We start from the raw sequence: 21018 nt of genomic DNA on the forward strand, positions 1-21018 counted from the left end.
TAAGAAGAATATGTTTATGGAGCGATGGATAGGCAAGAGAACTGTTTTGCTAATATCTAAGACAACTTTGAAAATAAGACCTGCTTCCTCATTTTAGCTTGCAGATTCCTACAAACTCATGTAGGAACTAGAACTCTATCATGACTACAAATTTGTAAGCATGTATATTAACAACACTAAGGGCTTTATCTGTTTCAGTTCAAATAAAAAATGATAGATAGGGGAAGGACAGATATCCACCAAGAAAAGAAAAAAGACAATTTTTTTTAAGCAGAATATAATGAGTGTAAGGTATGAGGTAGTGAGATAGAAAAAACATCATTTTTAGAAGTACCATAATGAGTTTCTTAGGCTTCTTCATGATCAAAGGTACACTGAAATAAACTCTGTACATTGAAGTGGAAGAACTGAGTATCAGTTAGACTGATGATCCTGCAAAGTGAAGCACTTTGAACACCTCCTGTCACTGAAATGTACTCTTGGTGATAATTTAAATCTTGCCCTTGGTCTTCTATATCTGTTTCATTTGACTTTGACACACAGTGTTGGCAAAATAAAATACATAGTGATAACACCATTTATGTATGGGAGAAGCAAAGACTTGAACTTGAAATGTAAAAAAATACAGGAAGATCTTACAATCTAAGCAACTATTGGAAATTATATTAAAAACCTGCAAGCCATATTGTGTCATCTTACACTTTTGTCAAGTAAATATTTCGCAAATTCACTTGACCTTGTTGAGAAAGCATTAAAACTTTCAGAAGACCAAAACTACATTGTTAAGCATAAAAATGTCACAATCACTATGATACTGAGGGCTGAATAACTGGAAAGGTGAGGACTGTTAGCGCAGTTTTCCCTGGAGTAAAATTTAAGATTGCCTTTCTATCTGAATCTTTCCACTATAAATAAGTTTTAAATGCTCTTCAAGCCACAGTGGATTTTGCTTAAAATTTGAATACAATTCATGGAACAAGGAAGGCATTCTACAGGGATTTATTAATCTTCACACAAGAAAGTCTGCCTAGTTTTGTGGAATTACATAATGACAGATAGAGTTGTCCCAGTGGACATTCATCTTGAAAACCTCCAAAGAATTTATAGTAAAAAATACAGAATCACAGTATGGTTTGGGTTGGAAGAGACTATCGAGATCATCACCTTCCAACCCCCCTACCATGGGCAAAGACACTTCCCATTAGACCCATTCAGGCTGGTCCTGAATACCTCACCTCCAGGAAATGGGCACCCACAATCCCTCTCTGATTCCTTCTTTTTTCAGGAAATTTAACTTCTGAAGACTGATTGAAATATACAGGTTCAAAATGACTATTCATTGTTTACTACTTTCTTACACATAGACTTTCAGAAAACATGGAAGATGAAGTATAAACAATAAAGACATCTAAAATTAAATCTATTTTGTGCCTGTCTACATACTCTGTGTATACACATAAACAACATCATTTTTTTCCAAAACATAATTATGAAAAGGTAAAGATTTTTCATAACAGATCGATCAGTAATGCACTCTTTCATATCTTGTCTCTAACACACTCATGCATTAGTAACCTGCTACTTACATTTATTCAATATAGGTGCTCCCATCATTGTAGAAGCTTGTTTGTTTGTTTGTTTGTTTTCTGAGAGGGACACAATTTCTGCTATTCAGCAAATTCAGTAAGAGAGATGTAAGGGTTTACATACATTTAGGACAAAAAAAAATACAAGAAAATGGCGCAACAAAATAAACTGGAATGTTTCACAAAGAAATCTAGTGCCACTAATTCTCTGGCTAGAGCACCACTCAAAACAGTAACCATAATAAAAGGAAATCAAATTGTTTTCTGATGAAACTTCCTCTTTGTTTCAGTTCACATACACATGTTTAGGAGCCCTGAAGTAAGATCCTGAACCAGAAAGTGAGAATATGGAAAAGGTACACACTTGCAGATGAAAGAAATAATAAAGCCGGAACATCAACTAGATGTTATGTTACAATTCCTTTTTATACACATGACTGTGTGAATCTATGGACCAAGTGATTTAGTATAAATTATATTATATGGCATTATTAGAAAGCTGGGATCCAGAAGGAAAAACATAGCAAGTGAAGATGTTTAGACATATTGACAATCTTGAAGAATGTGAATGAACCGTATTTCTAGACAAATTCAGATGATGTTTGAGAACTTGAGGGTAACTTAAAAGACTGAAAGATACCAAGAATAGTTGGAGTTTTCATTTTTCAAAATACATAAAACAAAGAGCTTCCTAACTGGCAAAACGAGTTTGTGCTTCTGTGCAAAATACAAACTTCAGGTAATTGAAACAGTTGAGATTATTCTTCACATTCATTTTCTTGCTGTTAACAGTTGAGTTTTCCTTAATTCTTCCTTAAAGCAGCTTGTACTATCCACTTCTGGAAGACATTAAAGAAAAGCTAGACTAGGTAGATGTCTCATGGCAATTCCTGTTTTAAAAGTGATATGGTCCCTCCTACTTTGAACAAAACCTGATCTTGCAGTAATACATGAAAAATGGGGCTTAACACAAAACACTGAAGTGTTATGCAATTACAAGAGCTCATCTCAACTAATTTCCCAAAGAAAAGTTTTAGATTTTCTACTCTTGTTTCAAAATTCATGTAGTTTCCTTTCTGTAGCCTCTAAATCTTTGAAGACTGCCTAGAACATGGATGTTCAACCTTTTGATTTGCCTGGGCCACACATAGTGAAGAGGAATTTTCTTGAGCCGATGTTTTGCTTGTTGCTCAGTGATGGGTGCATGCCTGGGGCTGGGCCAGGCCACATCGTGGGGAAGAGCAGGATGGTGGGGCTAATTATTAGCTGTCCTGGGCCACATGCAGCCTGCAGGCCATAGGTTGGACATGCCAGGTCTAGAAGAATGCATTCTGCTTCACCACTGATAAGGTACACACCTTTCCACAGCCATACCTTCTTTAAAACACAGGGGTTTAATCCAGAGCTGTTAGCAATGTTGACACTATTTTATGCTTGTTATTGGTCTCCTTAGGTTTTCTTTGGACTTTTCTGTTTTGTCAAGAGGCGTAAAACTCAGTGCAGCTCTTCTGTTTTGTATTCCTCTTCTGCTCAAGAGTTTTAATGTAATAAGCTCTGAATTTCTATTTTTAGCTATCAGACAAGTGACAGCTTTTTTAGTAAAAAAAAGAAAAAAAAAACTGCATGCAGATATAATTGGCTGAATATCTTCTTAAGAAAAGCAGAATATAGTGAAGCTTAGTATGCTGTCTATCAATATAATTTTGACTCTATTACAGTGAAGGTGAGTATTGCATAAAACTCTCCTACAGACTAAACCAAAACATTTCTGTGGGTGGTTGCCTATAAATCTTGTTCACTAACAGAAAAGAATGAGACAGCAGGAAGAAGAATTAGCAGATGCTGGCAAATCATTTTAGCAAGCAGAATAGTCTTCAAGGATCACAAATTAGACAAGGAAGAATGTTATTGTTCACCATCTGCTATGAGTTTATTAGTACGTCTGCATCTGTTACCGCAAAAAGATCACTGTGACATGAAGACATGAAGCGAATTCTGGCAGAGCTTTCTTCTGCCGAAAATAATCCTACTGCAGGTAGACATTACAGGCCTTGCCACTGGTCAATTCACTTTGTCCTTGATGTATGCAATTTAAGGTTTTTAAAAAGATAACAGAGTTCACTTTAACAATTAAATGTCATAATATAATCAGTAAGAAGTGAACAATAATCCCACAAGGTTGGCATTAAAACTTTCTTACTATTAAATTTAGTCTGTTTTTTCTTTCCAAGTGTCAGGCAGCAAATATCTAAGGTTGAGCAAAATTAGTTGGTTTGAAACTGTCTTAAACTGATCAATAATAGAGCAGGGCAGAGAACTGCCCCAGCTCAGGCTAAAAATTTGCACACACGTTTTGTCAACATAATACTACTTATTTAATGTTGCTACTCAGTGGCAGGATTATCTATGTTCCCGGGGATATGAAACACATTCAAGGCATTAATGATTTCATATTCATGACTGATATCGCAGGAGCTAACATGAAACTTCAGTAATCGTAACACGTTTGTAGACCCACATTTTAAATCGTGCAGAAGTGCATAAGGACTAAAGTACTGTCTTGGATTTATCTATTACTGAGAATGATATATCCCTTGCATGCAAACCAACCTCTCTTAGCAGAGGCAATACATTAATCTGATAGGTCATGTGTCTGAGCATGGAACTTGCAAGGTACTTACTTTTGGTGTTGGGCAGGATGCAGTGGAGAGACGAGAGGTGGCCTGGGCACGAGGAGATTCTGAAGGGGTAGTGCTGAGGGAAGCTGTATCACGTGGGAGCACCTGAACACCACGAGAAATAATGGAATCTGGAATCTTGAAAGAAGAGAGATGGAATTAAGAGTCAATAATATACTTTACTGAAAAAAAGTATAACGTACTTTTACATAAAATTTTTTTTTGGAACACACCAGTCCTCAGTTTGCATATTTACTCATATGTATTGCTAGCAGTAGTAACATTAAGTTCTTGTAACTTCAGTAACAAACCCACCACAAATAAGCAAAATCATATCATGACTGTAAAAGCACAGAAGAAATTATTTGTCCTGAAAGCCTTTGCATACAATATAGTACAAGATGTAACAGTAAGTAACAAGATTGTTTTTCCTCAGCCTGAAACCCAATCCTTTCAAGCCCAACAATGACCAGCAGTGACTTCTACCATGATGCAGACGGATCTCATTTTTTATCTGTTCCAAACAGAAAACCAATTATTAGCAATGACTGAAATCCTCTGAAGAAATATCATGCAGTAAATAAATTTCTAGGAAAAAATGACACTTCATACACTTCATTCCATGTACTAAAGAATTTATTTCAGGTACACAAATTCTTGATGTAAAATGTGTATTTGAAAAACCTGCCGGCCTCTCTGAAGAAACTATAGGCAAAAGTACTAGGAAACTCCATATAGAGTCCATGCTTGTGTTTAAAATGCATTGTGAAGACAGTTCAGTCTTTGTTTTCACATAATATACTTAAGAGCTAGTTATTTCTAAGAGGAAGATTTTAAGTAACAGATCCTCTAGCTGGTATTATTAACCCACTTAAATAAATGGAATTACAACAACTTCTAAGAATAAGAATACTTTCAATAATATGAATAAATCTATCAATGTATTTTTTCAATCTTCTGTCTTTTCTATTCTAACATCCGTCACAAAGACTAGAGCTAGAGGACTGCATTTAAGAGTCGATCTTTAACATACACTGAGTCTTAGGAAGTCTCTTGCTTTTTATTACTGCAGTATTTCGGTCTAGTCATTACAATATTACACAACTTTATAATAGATTGAATTGCCAGTCTGACATCATGATTCTATTTATTTATTTTGTATAAAATGATAAGGCATACAGATGATAACTATCTCAAATAGGAGAACTGTTTTACATACAAAATGCAGCATATATTCTACTATTAAACACTCTACAGTTTTATTCTGATTTTATTTTCAAGATTTTAACATATTTCTTATTCAGAAGTAGCACTTCTAACATCAGATTATTCTGGCAATTTAATTTTCCATCACAACATAAATGAAAATGTAAAAGAATAACTCCAAATTCAGATTTTTTAAAGAGTGTGTATATAGACACATATTTTGTGATCTCTGTACTCATTAAGAATTTATTAGTTTAGCCTGCCATTCAAGTTCCAAAAGTACCACCTAAAATGCAACTGGGGGAAATGGCAGTAGTGAGCAGCAGAAGAAAATGAGAAATGTGACAAGCCAAACCACTTACTTTAACCATATCCAGCTAGAATTCTCTGCAATCTTTATTTAAGCGGATATGCTTTAACAAGCTTGCATCTAGGCATTTCTGAGCATTCTTGCCTAGTATGGCTTTAAGGCAAACAGAATGCTCTAGAAAATATTTCCTCCCAGGATTCTTTGTCCCAAAGTCATCTCACATTACTGAGTTGTGGAGACAAAGCAGGGCTGATACTGAAAGAGGAGTAAAATGAAATAGACATGTACTCCTAGGAAAAGCATGGGATGTTCTTAATGGTCCGCTGATTTTGCATACTAAGTGACATATCAAAGCTGTTCCAATTGGGAAGTTACAGTATCTTTGACATATGCCTCAGGAACTTGCTCAGACCTTGGTAACACTTACTGGCAAACAAATCGTCTTCTCTCAGTCATAGGACTGATATTACAATAATTTAAAATTTAATTAAACATGATTTGTCTATAAATGTATTACTCATGCCCTCATACTTTTTCAGGCTGTAGTTAAGTAGGAGATGTTCATGTTATATTCCTGTTGAATGGCCTGTTGAAATGGCCAATCTTAAGACTCAAGTCACTAAATATTCCCTTTCTATGTTATTTTTGTTTCCTTAGCCTCCTTGTTTCACATCTATGAATAACAACTGCATCTAATTTTGCAACCTTAACTTAGAGACATAGGCTTGTATCTTGTGGACTGTACTGAACGTAAACTCTTCTCCATTTGTTAGACTTTCTTGTGTTTGCAACTTAAGTTTTATGGCAACAGATTTTCTTCTCAGTATACTACCAGCTGCCTGCTGCTGTGTTTCTAGACTGACAGTATTTTTTGCCAGTCAATTTCTGTCAGTATTTTAAAAATTTCTTCAGAATTCTTTCAGTACTTAGGCCAATTTGCAGAGGTAAAGGCTGTCCAACTGGCCTTGGATGTTGCTGAACGGGAGAGGTGGCCAATGCTTTATGTTTACACTGACTCGTGGATGGTGGCAAATGCTCTATGGGGGTGGTTACAGCAGTGGGAGCAAAACAACTGGCAAAGAAAGGGTAAGCCTATTTGGGCTGCTGACCTGTGGAAAGATATTGCTGCCCGAATAAAGAATATGGTTATAAAGGTGCGTCACGTAGATGCCCATGTGCCCAAGAATAGGGCTACTGAAGAGCAGCAAAATAACCATCAGGTAGACAGAGCTGCCAGAATTGAGGTGGCCCAAATAGATCTAGACTGGCAGAACAAGGGTGAATTATTTCTAGCCCGATGGGCCCATGAGACGTCAGGCCATCAAGGGAGAGATGCGACATATAAGTGGGCTAGAGACCGAGGGGTGGATTTAACTATGGATGCTATTGTGCAAATCATTCACGACTGTGACACGTGTGCCACAATTAAACAAGCCAAGAGAATGAAACCTCTCTGGGAGGAAGGGCGATGGCAAAAGTACAAATATGGGGAGGCATGGCAGGTTGATTATATCACCTTGCCACGATCTCGTAATGGTAAGCGTTATGTGCTCACCATGGTGGAGGCAACAACTGGGTGGCTTGAAACCTATGCAGTACCCCACGCTACCGCCCGAAATACCATATTAGGTCTTGAGACACAAGTCCTGTGGCGACATGGTACCCCAGAAAGAATTGAGTCAGATAATGGGACTCATTTTAAAAATTCTCTTGCAGATACCTGGGCTAAAGGTCATGGTATTGAGTGGATTTACCATATTCCCTACCATGCACCAGCCTCAGGTAAGATTGAACGATACAATGGGTTGTTAAAAACTATGCTAAAAGCAATGGGAGGCGGTACATTTAAGCACTGGGAGAAGCATTTGGCAGAAGCCACCTGGTTAGTCAATACCAGAGGATCTATCAATCGTGGTGGTCCAACCCAGTCCAGCTCCCTACATACCGTAGAGGGAGATAAAGTCCCTGTTATACATGTAAAGAATATGTTGGGAAAGGCAGTTTGGGTTATTCCAGCCTCTGAGAAGGACAAACCTCTTCGTGGAACTGTTTTTGCCCAGGGACCTGGGTCCACTTGGTGGGTGATGCAGGAAAACGGGGATGTTCAATGTGTATCACAAGGGAACTTGATGTTGAGGGAGTGCAGTCAGTAATTCCTTGTGCGTGTGTTTATATTTTGTTTGTATATATTAAGCATGATGTAGTGATGTGGAATAAGGGGTGGAATGTCATGGTTTCATGATTTTTCATTATCGGTGTTCCACATCATAACATCATGCAATGCACTGGGGGTTTGACTGCTGATGCTCAAGTTCCGGGTGCCTGTCCAGAGGAGAAGAAGAGCTACGTTTCCCCAGGGGGCTTTGCGGTCAGCGAGGAGATATAACTCCCGGCAAGGTCACCTGATGCTCTCTTCTTTGCCTGCACTGCTTCGCTTGCGCTTCTCTGCCTGCGCTTCTCGCCTGCGCTTCTCATCTCAGCGTTGTGGTAAGGCCGATCCACCATCAATTTCACATTCTCTCTCTCCTTATAAAATTCTGTTGATACCATATTTAGTAAATTACTTTGTTTTACCTCAGATTGTTGCCACTGTTTTCAATTATTTCGGGGTCCCCTATTTTCTTTTTTTCTGGGGGCGCGGATCCGCGGATCCCTCCGCCCTTCTAGTCACGGAACCGGGCCGAACCAGCCCGTAAACCGTTGACACTTGTCTTGCAATTTCACTGTAAATTACAAAACAAGCAGTTTCTCTTCACTATGGAAGGTTATGCTTGGGATTGCTTCTGCTCAAAACAAGTACCAAACTGACCTCAACTTGCAGTAGTCTAAATTGCAAATAAGATCTTAGATATGTAGTATAAGCAGCAGAAAGAAGGCACTACAGTATTCTGATCAGACAGATTGTATTCAGAAGCCCAATCTCCTTTCTGTTCTCCTTCTCCTGCAATTTTATTTGAAATAAGTTAAATATGCAAAAAAGGTTGGCAACTCTTAGTTTTATATTGGCATAGCTCCAACACTATATACAACTTTTAATACTTTATTTTAATCTTAATGTTTTAGCAAAACCCTACATTTTGACAATTTTTGTTGGAGAGTGTCCAGAGGAGAGTCACAAAGATGATCAGGGGACTGGAGCACCTTCCCTACAAAGACAGGCTGAGGGAGATGGGCTTGTTCAGCCTGGAGAAAAGAAGGCTGCAGGGTGACCTCATTGCAGCCTTTCAATACCTAAAGGAAGCCTACAAACAGGGGGGGAATCAACTCTTTGAAAGAGTAGGGGGCTTTTTTGTGTTTTTTTTTTTTTGTTTTTTTTACTCTTCTCTGATAAAGGGATGCATGCATCTTGACAGAGTTGGGTATGGGCCTATTATATCTTTCACATGCTTCAGGATATCACAATACAGAAACAATATTACATATTACAAATGATATCACGGTCCATTTCTCCCTGGAGTTAACTCTGGTTGCTCTAGAATAATTGGATATCTCTCACTGTCTCATTTCCTTCAACCAAGTGATCTGCTTTTTTATCCATCAATTTCAGCTGCCAGAATTTTATCTAGCATCACCTTTTTAAAAATAAAAATAAAATAAAAGTTATATGAGACTTTTCCAGACTCCACTGAAATGCACATGCAGTACCATTTTTTTGCCTGTGGAAAAATCAAAATTTAGCTGAAATATCAGGTAGGACATTAATCAGCAAAGGAAGATAAAGACAGAGTAAAGATGATTACAGGAATTACTTTTCAATAGGGATTATTTCCTAATCACTATGTTTGCTGAAAATAAAATTTGTCATAAAACTATATATAAACCCATCTAGAACAGTTAAGTTCCAGCTTGCTAGCTTTCACAATTTCAAAATCTTAATGAGTGATTTAGGTTAGCTTGTAGTTAAAAATGTTGCTCCCAGGAGATCTGTTTCTCTACTGTGACAGCAAAATTTGTTGTCAAGCTAAAAAAGACTCTCTTTAATCACCATTACCTGCTGATTGCAGTTACTAACACATAAGTGTAAATTCCATCAAAAAAAAATATAATGCACATATATTGCTCATTAATGGGATATCAAAATGTAACTGATATTTTTATGCATCCAATTTATGTAAGATGGGGAATGTTTAATTTTACTGACATTTAGCAAGGGTTTTTTTGTTGTTTTTTTTTTTTAATAAATCATATGCAGGTAATCTGCATACTAGATACAGATTACCTGCATATCAAGTATAGATGGCATTTTATTAATGCTGTTAAAGAGATTGATCAGCCCAAGAGATTTTTGTGTTTTCTGCAAAAGTGGAAGGCAAAAATAATAATCATAATGAAATGTTTGTTTTTTTCATGAAGTCATGCTCTGAGTGTTTATGTCATCTTTACCTAAATATTTTCAATTCACTTTCAAACAAATTTAATAAAGGATAGATGTCTCAAAACTCTAAATGGGGGTACTCTTCAAATGGGGTACGATAAAACTGAAGTTGGGTAAAAATGTTTCCTGCTTACAGCTAAACAGAGTGGAAAAACTTGTAACATACTGATGGAAAAAGAAATGAATGAGAAATGGTGGACAGAGAAATATTCACTATGTCTCTCAGTCATTAATTTTAAATTTTCATCTAACACCATCTTTTCCAGAAGTAGTTTTACATTGGTTTAAATTCCTTCACATTTCCTAAATGACTTTTCAAGAGACATAGCCATCATGTTTTATATACAGAGGTGTTGCACTGTTTGATTGGTAATTTAAATTAGTTTGATTGGTGATTTAAATTACTATTTGCCTAAGGGTTGAGAAAGTGTAGACTCTGGTAAACAGAACTAATGATTTAATGTTAAGAATTTACACTTATTTTGCTGGCAGATATGGTGGATAGTAGAATGGATTGGATGGGACAACTGCTAGGGCAACTGCTTTGCCCAGATTCCTCTAACTTATAATTATAAATATGGTAAATTATATTTAATCCCTAATGATACTAGGAGCCATTACTCTATCTTGATTCAAATTTAGACTCAACCTTTGGTAGTGATTCCTACCACTCACTAAAGTAGTTGCCTACTATTCACAAAAATCCAGAAATTTATAATTTATCAATCTACTGTACCTGACTCCAATTTTTTACTGTTTTTGAAAAATTCTACTTCTAAACAAAACACAATAACAAAATAGAAACTAAGCAATGAAAACATTTGACAAATGTCCAGTGCCAATCTTGTACTCTGTTGACAAACAAGCTTTTGAGAGAAAGAAGCAAAGCAAGTTAAATGATAGTGAAAAAGCTCTAAGACAGTGATTTTAGGAGATTCTTTTAATTATATTTAATAATTCAGTCTATTAGATGATAAAGTTGATGACTAATCAGAAACACAGGCTTTACAGCAATTTTTATCTCAGCAGCCAAATGATTCCAACTGACAGAAAAGCACATTATATTTATCCTGTTTAGCTTTGTATCTTAAGCAGAATGTTCCCTGTAGCATGTTCTTTAAAAGATAGATAGCACTAATATGTATTGGTTAGAATAAAAAAAAAGTAACACTGTTAGAATAGGTGGCAGGCAGTGTATTTTTAACTACTGTTAGTGCAAAAGCCTCTGGGAAGTGCATCTTACCGGTTCTTCTGCACTGCCTGCTGCATGATGGCAATAACTGATGAGACCAGGAATGGGCTGTTCACCTTTTGCCATAATAACTGCTGAACTGGTGTAGGATGGATGTTTCTAATGCACAACACATAACAGCTATGAATACAGTGACAGGAAAATATGAGACCAAACAAGCAAATGAATGAAAGGCAATGAGGTGAAAACAACTGTGATGCTGAATGAAATGTCAAGCTCACACGAACACAGCCAGTTTAGATGTCAGATAATTTCTGTCTTTAAAATTGCATAAATTATTTTTCTTTGTCTATATTAAAAGAAAATGACAAATTTAAAAATTGCATGAATAAAAGCTGAGAGTTGCATTTGATAACTACCTTAATTCAGCCCTTTAAAGACATATACAATCAGGATTTTCTATAAAATGATGACCTCCAGCTGTAGCTGTCTTAGGAGTCAGACCTGAATTCACACTTCTGGAGTTAGAATGTTGCCACTTTGGTTTAGAAGTCCTTTATTAGCATTTTGAGTTACTTACTTTCTGTTCCCATAGTTGGAATTAAAACTACAGCGAGTAAATACAGAGCAAATTAATTTGGAATAAATGAATGTTATCCTTTTTCCTTTTGTAGTCTCCAATTCATAATTTTGGTGTGAGTAACGCTGAAGTAACATTGATCTATAATTAGTAGTTACACTGAGGCTCTAAAGAACATGATGACATTTAATTTGGATCGCTTATGACTTAACCTGCTACAAAACTGTCATACTTTTTATGTTTTTAAAAACCAATACTGTCTTTACAAAATGGAAAATACAATTTAGTGAATCTTGCTGTGCCTCCCTAATAGGTCACTCGCTGGACATTGCACATTCAGGAGTCAGTATTTCTGATTGTTTTTTTTTTTTAAACCTAACACTAAATGTATTCTGTCACATCAGAACAGTGTCATTAAAATGCAAATTATAGTCAAAATAATAAATAAAAAATGCATCTTCCAATGAAATCTGTGATCATCTACTGAAACATTCATATATTCTTACAAAGCTAAATTTCTATGAAATGTACCCAAAATCCAAAATACCTGTTCAAGCACACCAACATAGACATTTAGTCTTAATGGGCAAATGAATATTGGTGGAAAGTACCTGAGCAAAGCTAAAGAGTCCCTTGGAAACAAGCCAGACTCACCTTAGCTGCAATGGCTGCTGCAGTTATATGTGAAGAGGAACTGTCCTCTGTTGATGCAACTCCACTATCCTTCTTCTCTTCCTCCTCTTCCTCACACTGTACTCCTTTGTCCTCTGTCTGCTTGTGAGGGCTGGTGGTTGGAGGAGGAGAAAGAGGAGGTGGTGGTGAAGGTAGATCTTCTAGCTCATCGTGTACCTCCTTTACTTTTACAATGGCGTCCCGCAAAAGATCAATGGCATGAGGTAGGGCTGGCAGTATAAACTGAAAGCATTCCTATGCACAAGAAGAGAAATGACTATGAATAGTTACCTGCAGAAGCAAATAAGGATTTTTCAGATTTGCTTTTAGGGGATATTAGGGATTTTGATGTATCTTTTTACCTGATCATAAATAAAACCCAAAATGCCCATTACCACTGCACTTAGAAAAAAAAAAAAAAAAAAAAGAAAGAAAGAAAAAAAAAAGAAATAGCCAAAACCCCAACAAACAACCACCAAAAAAACCACCAGAATTTCTAAGGACTCAGAAATATTTTTTTTTTCTCCTTTTCATGCAAATATAGTAAGCTGTACAATAGTCAAGAGTTAATGCAATTAACCTAATACTAGATTAAAACTTAGGAAAGCAAGAGTTAAAATTTTGTATGAATACATAATACAGAAACACATTTATAGCAGTTGGCAGTATACTACAGAAATGCAGAATAAAAACACTAACTCTATCTCTGCAAGGTTATTAGCTTCATATAATTACTTTTGCACTCCTTCACAACTTGAGAATGTTTCATAATGGCTGACATAACTGTACTTTTATATAACGCTATGGCATCTTTTTATTCATGGATTTATCCTTTGGGCTGGAAGAATCACAGGCAGTACTGATGTCATTATAATTTTAAGTAACTCAAAAAAATTTACCTTCTGTGATCTATTTTTCAAACCTCTCCTTGCTCTGTGATTTAAAAACAATCAAAAAGTTTATTTTGTATAGTCGGAGAAGAGAAAAAACACAGATGCCATGTAACCATTCTTGTTCTGCAATGGGTGTACATATTTCTAGCTACTTTTAGCTATCTTACCAAATAAAAGAATCATTCGTGTTGCAAGGAACCTCAGGAAGTCATTAAAATACTGAAAATACTAAAATTCAGACCAGTTACTTTGGGCTTTGTTCAGCCTATTCTTGAAAAAATCCAAGAACAGAGACTCCCCAACCTTTCTGGACAACCTATTCTAATGACTAATTATCCTCATAGTGATTTTTTTCTTTATTTTCTTATCCAGTTGGAAGTTCCCCTTCTTCAATTTATGACTACTGTCTCTCTCTAAGGCACCTTAGAACAAAGGGTTTTCTTTATGTCACGTCCGCACACTGCATACATATATTCAATTACTGGAAAATGATGGCAAGGTCACAAAAATGAATTGCCAAGGCAGTACAGTTAGAGAATGTACAAGTTGACAGTGGAAGCTCATACTATTCCTTTTGTTCTTTTCATCTTTTGTTTCATTTCAACCGTAAGGAAGACCATAAGGAAGAAAATGTAATACTAGAATTCAAAGTGTCCAGAAACTAAAAAATGATAAATATTTTGTAAACAGATACAGTAACAAGTATTTTCAATACATAAAAATTACTATGTAAACAAACCATCCATCAGAGAATAGCGGAATTTATATGAGCCATTTTGTAATTCAAAAACATGACTCACAAACTATTTCCTCAAAGCCTCTAAATAAGAATCCATCTTTCAATCATAACTTTAAGAGTAATGAAAAGTCAGACTGTTTCTCAGATTCATAAATTCTATAAACATTTGATTTGTTACTCTGAAGAACGCGACTAAGCAGATGAGCACGAATTGCTGCATTTAATGAATATATATTTAAAACCTATTTGTAAATATAATAAAGGAATACAATTTCTAATGTAACTTATGAGGCTCAGAGTTATTGAACCTCCATTATATTATAATAAAAGTGGTTTAAAACATTGAGGTATACAACCATCCTTTCTTCAGTGAAAAAGCCATTCTCAAGCAACTGGTAAACAAGGAGATCTGACTACAAATGATGAAAGCGTACATTAATTATTAACTCATTAGCAAGCATACTCTTCACTCCTACCATTGAAATAAATCCTTGTTGACTTAACTGTTGGTGAGTTAGTCCCCAACTATGCTATTTCTAACACTCATTGGTTTAGGCAATTGTTAGTACAGTTATGTAAATTGCCATAGACCCAAATACTTCAGTGTGTATCTGGTAATTTCATACTCTGCCTCCTCTGACAGTATTATATAGCTTTTTAAAGGCTGAAATGAAATGAAACAGACTAGAACAGCACAAAAATTGAAGTAGTCGACAAATCTGTGTTCAGTGATACATTCCTTGTAAGTTCTCTGAGGAAAACATGTTTGGCATCACCTGCATTTTTCCTTTTGCTCACTGCCATGGCAGCAGGGCAAAGAATGCTTGAGATTCTAGCAGGCAACTGAGCATAGAGAGCTGCTCTGAAGTGAAACAGAAATGCCAAGATAGCATCTCTGATGACTGCAATGACAATGCCATGGCTACAGCAACAAACGGAGAACTTGGAACATCAACAAGTTTTCTGCTTTGGATTACGAGGTTTTTCCTCTCTATTGTGCCATACTAGTGTTACACAAAGTAAAGAGCCTACCAAAATATTTATTTCAGTTAGCTATAAGTGTAGGTAGGAATGGTTAAATTGCTATCTTGGATGCTTTCTCTATGAGATAGTACACTAGTCAAAAATGGTTTATTTTACTTATTTGCAAGATTAGAACTAAGAATACACAGCTCTCCTTTCCTAAGTGAATTCTGCGCTCATAAAAAAGGAGAAAATACAGCAAGAGGGAGTTTTACACACTCAGTTCAGACTGCTCTTGCCTTCATTTCCTTCAATTTTGCATTGTGTCCATTTTTGAGATGGACATTTACACTGTTGTCATGCTGCATTAAAATTTAGTATTTTATTAATGAATTAAGCATACTGGTGCAATTTCATAGCTTTTATATAAGCTTCTTACCTGATTGTATTAATAAGATGGAAAGAATATTTGCAAGTCATAAAGGAGAAAAATGAGAGCAATGCCAGGTAACAACCTGCCCTATTTGGTTCCTGAGAACCCAACTGTTAAGGAAGCATTTTCTGCACTATGAATCTTAAAAGTCTTTGCTAAAATCTCATGTTTTGAAGATGTTTTATGTTTAAATAAATCATGACGGAACAGATAATCAACATAACAGGATTAAATAAAGCTTATAGCAATCTTTTATCTGAAAATCAATGTTTTTTTTTTTAATTTTCTGGTACAATTACCTTTTTATTAATCACTTATATTTCAAACTATTGCTAAACTATTTATTAACATCTTTCATTTCTTTTCCTCATCCTCCCTACCTAATTTCACAGTCTGAGTGCCTCTAGGCAGGAAAACACAGAGACTTTTAGTTAACTTCTAATCACAGAATCACAGAATCGTAAGGGTTGGAAGGGACCTCCAGAAATCATCGAGTCCAACCCCCCTGCCAAAGCAGGTTCCCTACACCAGGTCGCACAAGTAGGTGTCCAGGTGGGTTTTGAATATCTCCAGAGAAGGAGACTCCACAACCTCACTGGACAGCCTGTTCCAGTGCTCTGTCACCTCATCGTAAAGAAGTTCTTGCGCACATTTGTGCAGAACTTCCTATGCTGCAGTTTCTGGCTGTTCCTCCTTGTCCTGTCTTCACACACTGCAGAAAAGAGTCTGGCCTCACCACTCTGCCCTCCACACCTTAGATATTTATAGACCTGGATCAGGTCCCCTCTCAGTCGTCTTTTCTCAAGGCTAAACAGACCCAGTTCACTTAGCCTTTCTTCACAGAGGAGATGCTCCAGGCCCTTCACCATCTTTGTGGCCCTCCGCTGGACTCCTTCCAAGAGATCCCTGTCTTTTTTGTACTGGGGAGCCCAGAACTGGACACAGTACTCCAGATGAGGCCTTACCAGGGCAGAGTAGAGGGGCAGGATCACCTCCCTCGACCTGCTGGACACACTCTTTTTAATGCACCCCAGAATGCCATTGGCCTTTTCGGCCACGAGGGCACACTGCTGGCTCATGGCCAACCTGTTGTCTACGAGGACACCCAGGTCCCTCTCTGCAGAGCTCCTCTCCAGCAGCTCATCCCCCAACCTGTACCGGTGCATGCAATTATTCCTCCCTAAATAAGAGCAGAATAGTTATTCAAAACTATAAGAGTCCTAAATATTTATTCCTGAAGAAAGTATCTCTTGACTAATCTTGGTGGAAAAAACACTGTTTTCAAAACATCTTATAAATACATCATATACACATCAACTCACACACAGTTTACAAAAACTACTGTCCCTCTGTATACAACAAGTTCCTATATACATGACAAGAGGTGTCATGTCTCACTTGTTGAATAGACTAAAGAATTGGCACTGCACTTCGTGATTTGCAAGATAAGATACAAATGAAAAGCCCATTTCATATCAATCTGTATTCCAGAACAGTGACATGAAGTTTCTGTTCCCTGGGGGTTCAGTTACTCAAGCTTGTCAGAATACATCAGTGAATACACTGCCCTAATGTGAGGGGACCTATCTGGAAGAAGTTGAAAAGGTAAATCAAAGATCTTTTGATCACTAAGCCAATAAAGGTGATCTCATGGCTGAGAATTATATCCTTCAGCAAAAGCAAGTCTGAAGCTAAGTTTCTAAACTTGAGAAGGTAGTTTGGCAACAAGCATCATAAACATGCATGCTGATATTTATTCTAAGGGTATTAGGCCAGACTTCACTGTTGTGGGAATGGGTGATAATTAGGCAATGAATCAGAATTCTCTCAGAGAAGAAAGAGACTTTCTGATTATAATGATGACAGGCTTTCAAAAAGCTGGAGAATGGCTACAGATGCGGAAGGAATTGTGGCATTTTTTTGCAATGAGTTATCCAGGCCCCACTCTGCCAGCTATGGTCCGTACTCCACCGCAGCCTCTGATCTCTTGCTGTGCATTGTGGCTGTATCTTGACAGCAGATCTATCATCCTCCTACATTCCCTGACTTCTTATATCACAAAGTTCAATATCTCGACATACACTCTTAACTCATTCACCTTACTCTCCCTCCAAATGGATAACACAATGACTGCCAGCACCTTGATGAAGATCCTTCGAACTGTCGAAAGAATAAAGAGCAGATTTTTGCACAGACACGAGCCCTTGCTCAATATGAAGCATACATAGTTCCTTTGGGACTACTACATGGCAGTGTATAAACAGGCAGCAGGAAAATCATATGAATAAGTTCTATTGAACAGCTGAGATGGCAGTGACTAGAATTATCATTTTTTTATTTTAACTTACTGATGTAAGGCCTTTTCCTCCTCAAAAGCAAAATTATTTTCCACCTTTTATTCTATGTTTTTTTCCATCTTTTTTTTTTTCTATTTTTGCCATTCTTTTCTCCTTCATGCTAAAATATACTTAGTAGTTCCTTGATCCTTCCTGGTATAGGGGAAAGCTTTATGGTTACTAGTGGCAGCAAATATTCTTATTTCCTAATACAGAAAAGTTGCATCACAGTAATCCTAGAAAAATGGCCAGGAAGGTACATGGACATAGATGCTTGCTGCTGGCAATCAAGGATCTGAAAATCAATCTGAAAATCCCAAAAGGAGATATCACTTAGATGAGAAGGAGGTGGTACTCTTCATGCAACTATACGAGACAATAATGAGTTGCAGAGCCACTGCAAGAGAGTGCCATGTGAAGACGGCACACCTGACATCAACTGTTAACTCCATTTAATCCGAGATTAGTAACCAGAAAGCAAAAGCAACCATATACTCAAGAAATTAGTGTTCATATGGCAAAGCTATCTATTTTATCAGATGTCTAGCTTGACCTTACAGTTTTTTAAGGAATTAACTTTACCTTAAAATCCCATACACCAAGAATATGGGAAAAAAGGTGTGATAAGTCCTTTGCATGCATTGAAAAAGTAAATCTTTCCCCCCTTTAAGTGAAAGCACATGCGTATATCAGGCATATTTGAGTAGCCCGTCTTTTAGAAACGAAGAAATATAACACGAAGTTGATACTGACTGCTTTGAATTGTCACCTGCATGTTTATCTAACTTCTGATTTCTCATGGTCACAGTTTTTCAATGGTAACATATAACAGAGGCACTAGTAAATAGTAATGATTGGATAGCAGAGGAAGAAATCTCAGAATGTAGCATATATATATCAATTAATATAAAGTCAGAAAATAAGTATGGATAAAAACATATATCCTAACTTTCTTGTCCAAACTTGAGTTAAATGTAGGAAGAAAACAAACTGTAAAGAGTGTCAAGTCTGATATCCATATACAAAATATTAACATTTCTCATACTCTTAAAAATTATGCTCCATTTTCCCCTCTTGCTGACCAAGGCTGGAAATGTTCTTAACTCTCCAGGAAATTCTACACTACACTAGGCTTTCCTCTTACTTCTGTGTGAAAAAGAGTGCTTTCTTGTAAGCAGTAGAAAACACAGGGATCAGTCACAGGCTGACTAGAAAACAAGAAGGAAGTGTAAGAGACCATTAGAATCTTCATTAACGCTGCCTGCTTCAGACAGCACTCTCCTGCAGGCTAAGTAGTGTTGCACAGTACTTTCAGTTAGAACAATACCGTTCTGATCTAATCACAGGACTGACAGGGATGCTGCATTCTCTAAATATGCATTTCAATTAACTTTTGTAAAACTTGTAGTAGGTACTTTCTACTACTCAGGACAATGAGAGGTACTTATCAGTCTTCAGTAGCAGATCAGCAAGAATACTTCTTACCTGTGACCCTTTCTTGCTACCTGGCAGATTAATTATGAGAGTTTTCCCTCTGATTCCACATACAGGTCTGAAAAGAAAGAAATCCACAGTGAAATTTTTGTAGGCAAATTTCTTCACTGTAGAAAGAAGAAAACATTTAAGATAAATCCTATAATCTACTAGAATTTGTCAAATCAATCTCTAACACCTGTATTTGCTGCTGGTTTGCTCACAAAACAGCTTAGGAGAAGGTGAAAAAGTGTTTGACAAGGGATGGAAAATTCTAACATTTAATTGATAGTCTAAACACTATTTCCATCTTTTTCTAGTTTTGTTTAGCACTCTTAATTCTGTTGTTTACTTCTGTCAAATACATTCTTAGATATAGTTCCTATTTGCTCAAGCAAATAGTTACCTGGTAATGTAATTGATGGTTATCAAACACTATTTCTCTTGACAGGTTAAAAAAAAAAAAAGTCATGCTGGTTGCATTAATTCAAACATATATTCTTTTATTTTTATTTTATTCTTTTTAGATTCAGCATAAGAAAAGCACAGTAGGAAGTAATTCTCAAGTGAAAATTACACTTAAGTAGCTCAAATCTAATTCTTCCTAAGAGTCTCTTGCTCCTTTAAAAAGAAGAAAAGAACTACTGAAGATGTAACATTTTATGTCTTCAGGGATTTTCTTCAGCTTTAATGCAGTGCTGAACTTATACACTCGTGTGTTGAAGGGGCTCTTCTTAAGCTTTCTGTCATTTAGAGTTTAACTGTTCTTCCTTTTAGCTAATTTTTTTTTTCAAAAAAAAAAAAAAAAAAAAACACCACAAAAAAAAGCCCAACACTTCTAGATTTTGTGTGGAGGAAAAGCCATGTGGCTCCTGATTTTTTTCTTTGTTTATCAAAACAGTGATAAAAAAACAGAGCTAAGATATAAAGTTAAGAAAAAGGTTGAGAGCAAAAATCAAACCACAATATGGAAGATACATGGAGAGAAACTGTGTAACAGTCTCTTTTTCAAAGAACATGAGCCAAAGTGAAGACAGGAAAAAAATATATATATTGACGGGATATTACCAAACTCTTGAGTTGCTGACTTCCTCGCATTTTCTCTTAGATAAATAATTCCCAGTAGTTACTTTCATTTTGTGGTAGCATGGCATTTTCAAGCAAAGTAACAAGTATTCTAGTGACAGCTGTCCTAACGCTCACAGTTAAATACTACAGAGACAGGTATTGTACCACAAGATTAACCTCTGATATTCTAGTCAAACCAACCAAAAGTCTTTTTTTCAACTGACAGCTTGAATGCTGCCTGACTCCAAGCCCCCATCTTCCTCTGCTCACTTCTTAAACATTACATGCCCTAAAGGTAAGTGACTAACATTCTACGACAATACGAAGTGAAGAGCTTGAGTTAAAGAAAAATGCTCATTTATTATTGTTTTGGTAATCAAACTATAGTTTATGACATATTAAAATTAAGGGAAACTCCACAAAATCTCCACTGAAGAATTACAAAGATACGTAGTGGGCAAGACAGAAATGGAGTTGCCAAAAATTTCTCATGAGAACATGTAAAATGTTCTAT

General features: G+C 36.4%; 1 protein-coding gene across 14 annotated transcripts in view; it reads right to left on the reverse strand.

Annotated features, from left to right (window-relative positions):
- The window catches only part of GPHN (gephyrin), a 262511-nt gene that overhangs the window by 84780 nt on the left and 156713 nt on the right, over positions 1-21018 (reverse strand). For 9 of the 14 annotated variants that reach the window (XR_014883571.1, XM_085225014.1, XM_085225008.1 and 6 more), the window contains 4 exons: positions 19449-19515; positions 12582-12854; positions 11399-11506; positions 4268-4402 (listed from right to left, as the gene is read on the reverse strand). Coding sequence is in view for 13 of the 14 variants with exons in the window: in XM_085225014.1 (XP_085081140.1) it covers positions 4268-4402; positions 11399-11506; positions 12582-12854; positions 19449-19515 (583 nt within the window). In the remaining variant the exon portion in view is untranslated. The remainder of the gene's footprint in view (positions 1-4267; positions 4403-11398; positions 11507-12581; positions 12855-19448; positions 19516-21018) is intronic. The other 5 variants (XM_085225016.1, XM_085225019.1, XM_085225013.1 and 2 more) reach the window with 1 other exon arrangement.

The sequence above is a fragment of the Meleagris gallopavo genome, chromosome 5 (genome assembly GCF_905368555.1).
Source record: "Meleagris gallopavo chromosome 5, MGAL_WU_HG_1.1, whole genome shotgun sequence".
NCBI classification, from domain to species: domain Eukaryota; kingdom Metazoa; phylum Chordata; class Aves; order Galliformes; family Phasianidae; genus Meleagris; species Meleagris gallopavo.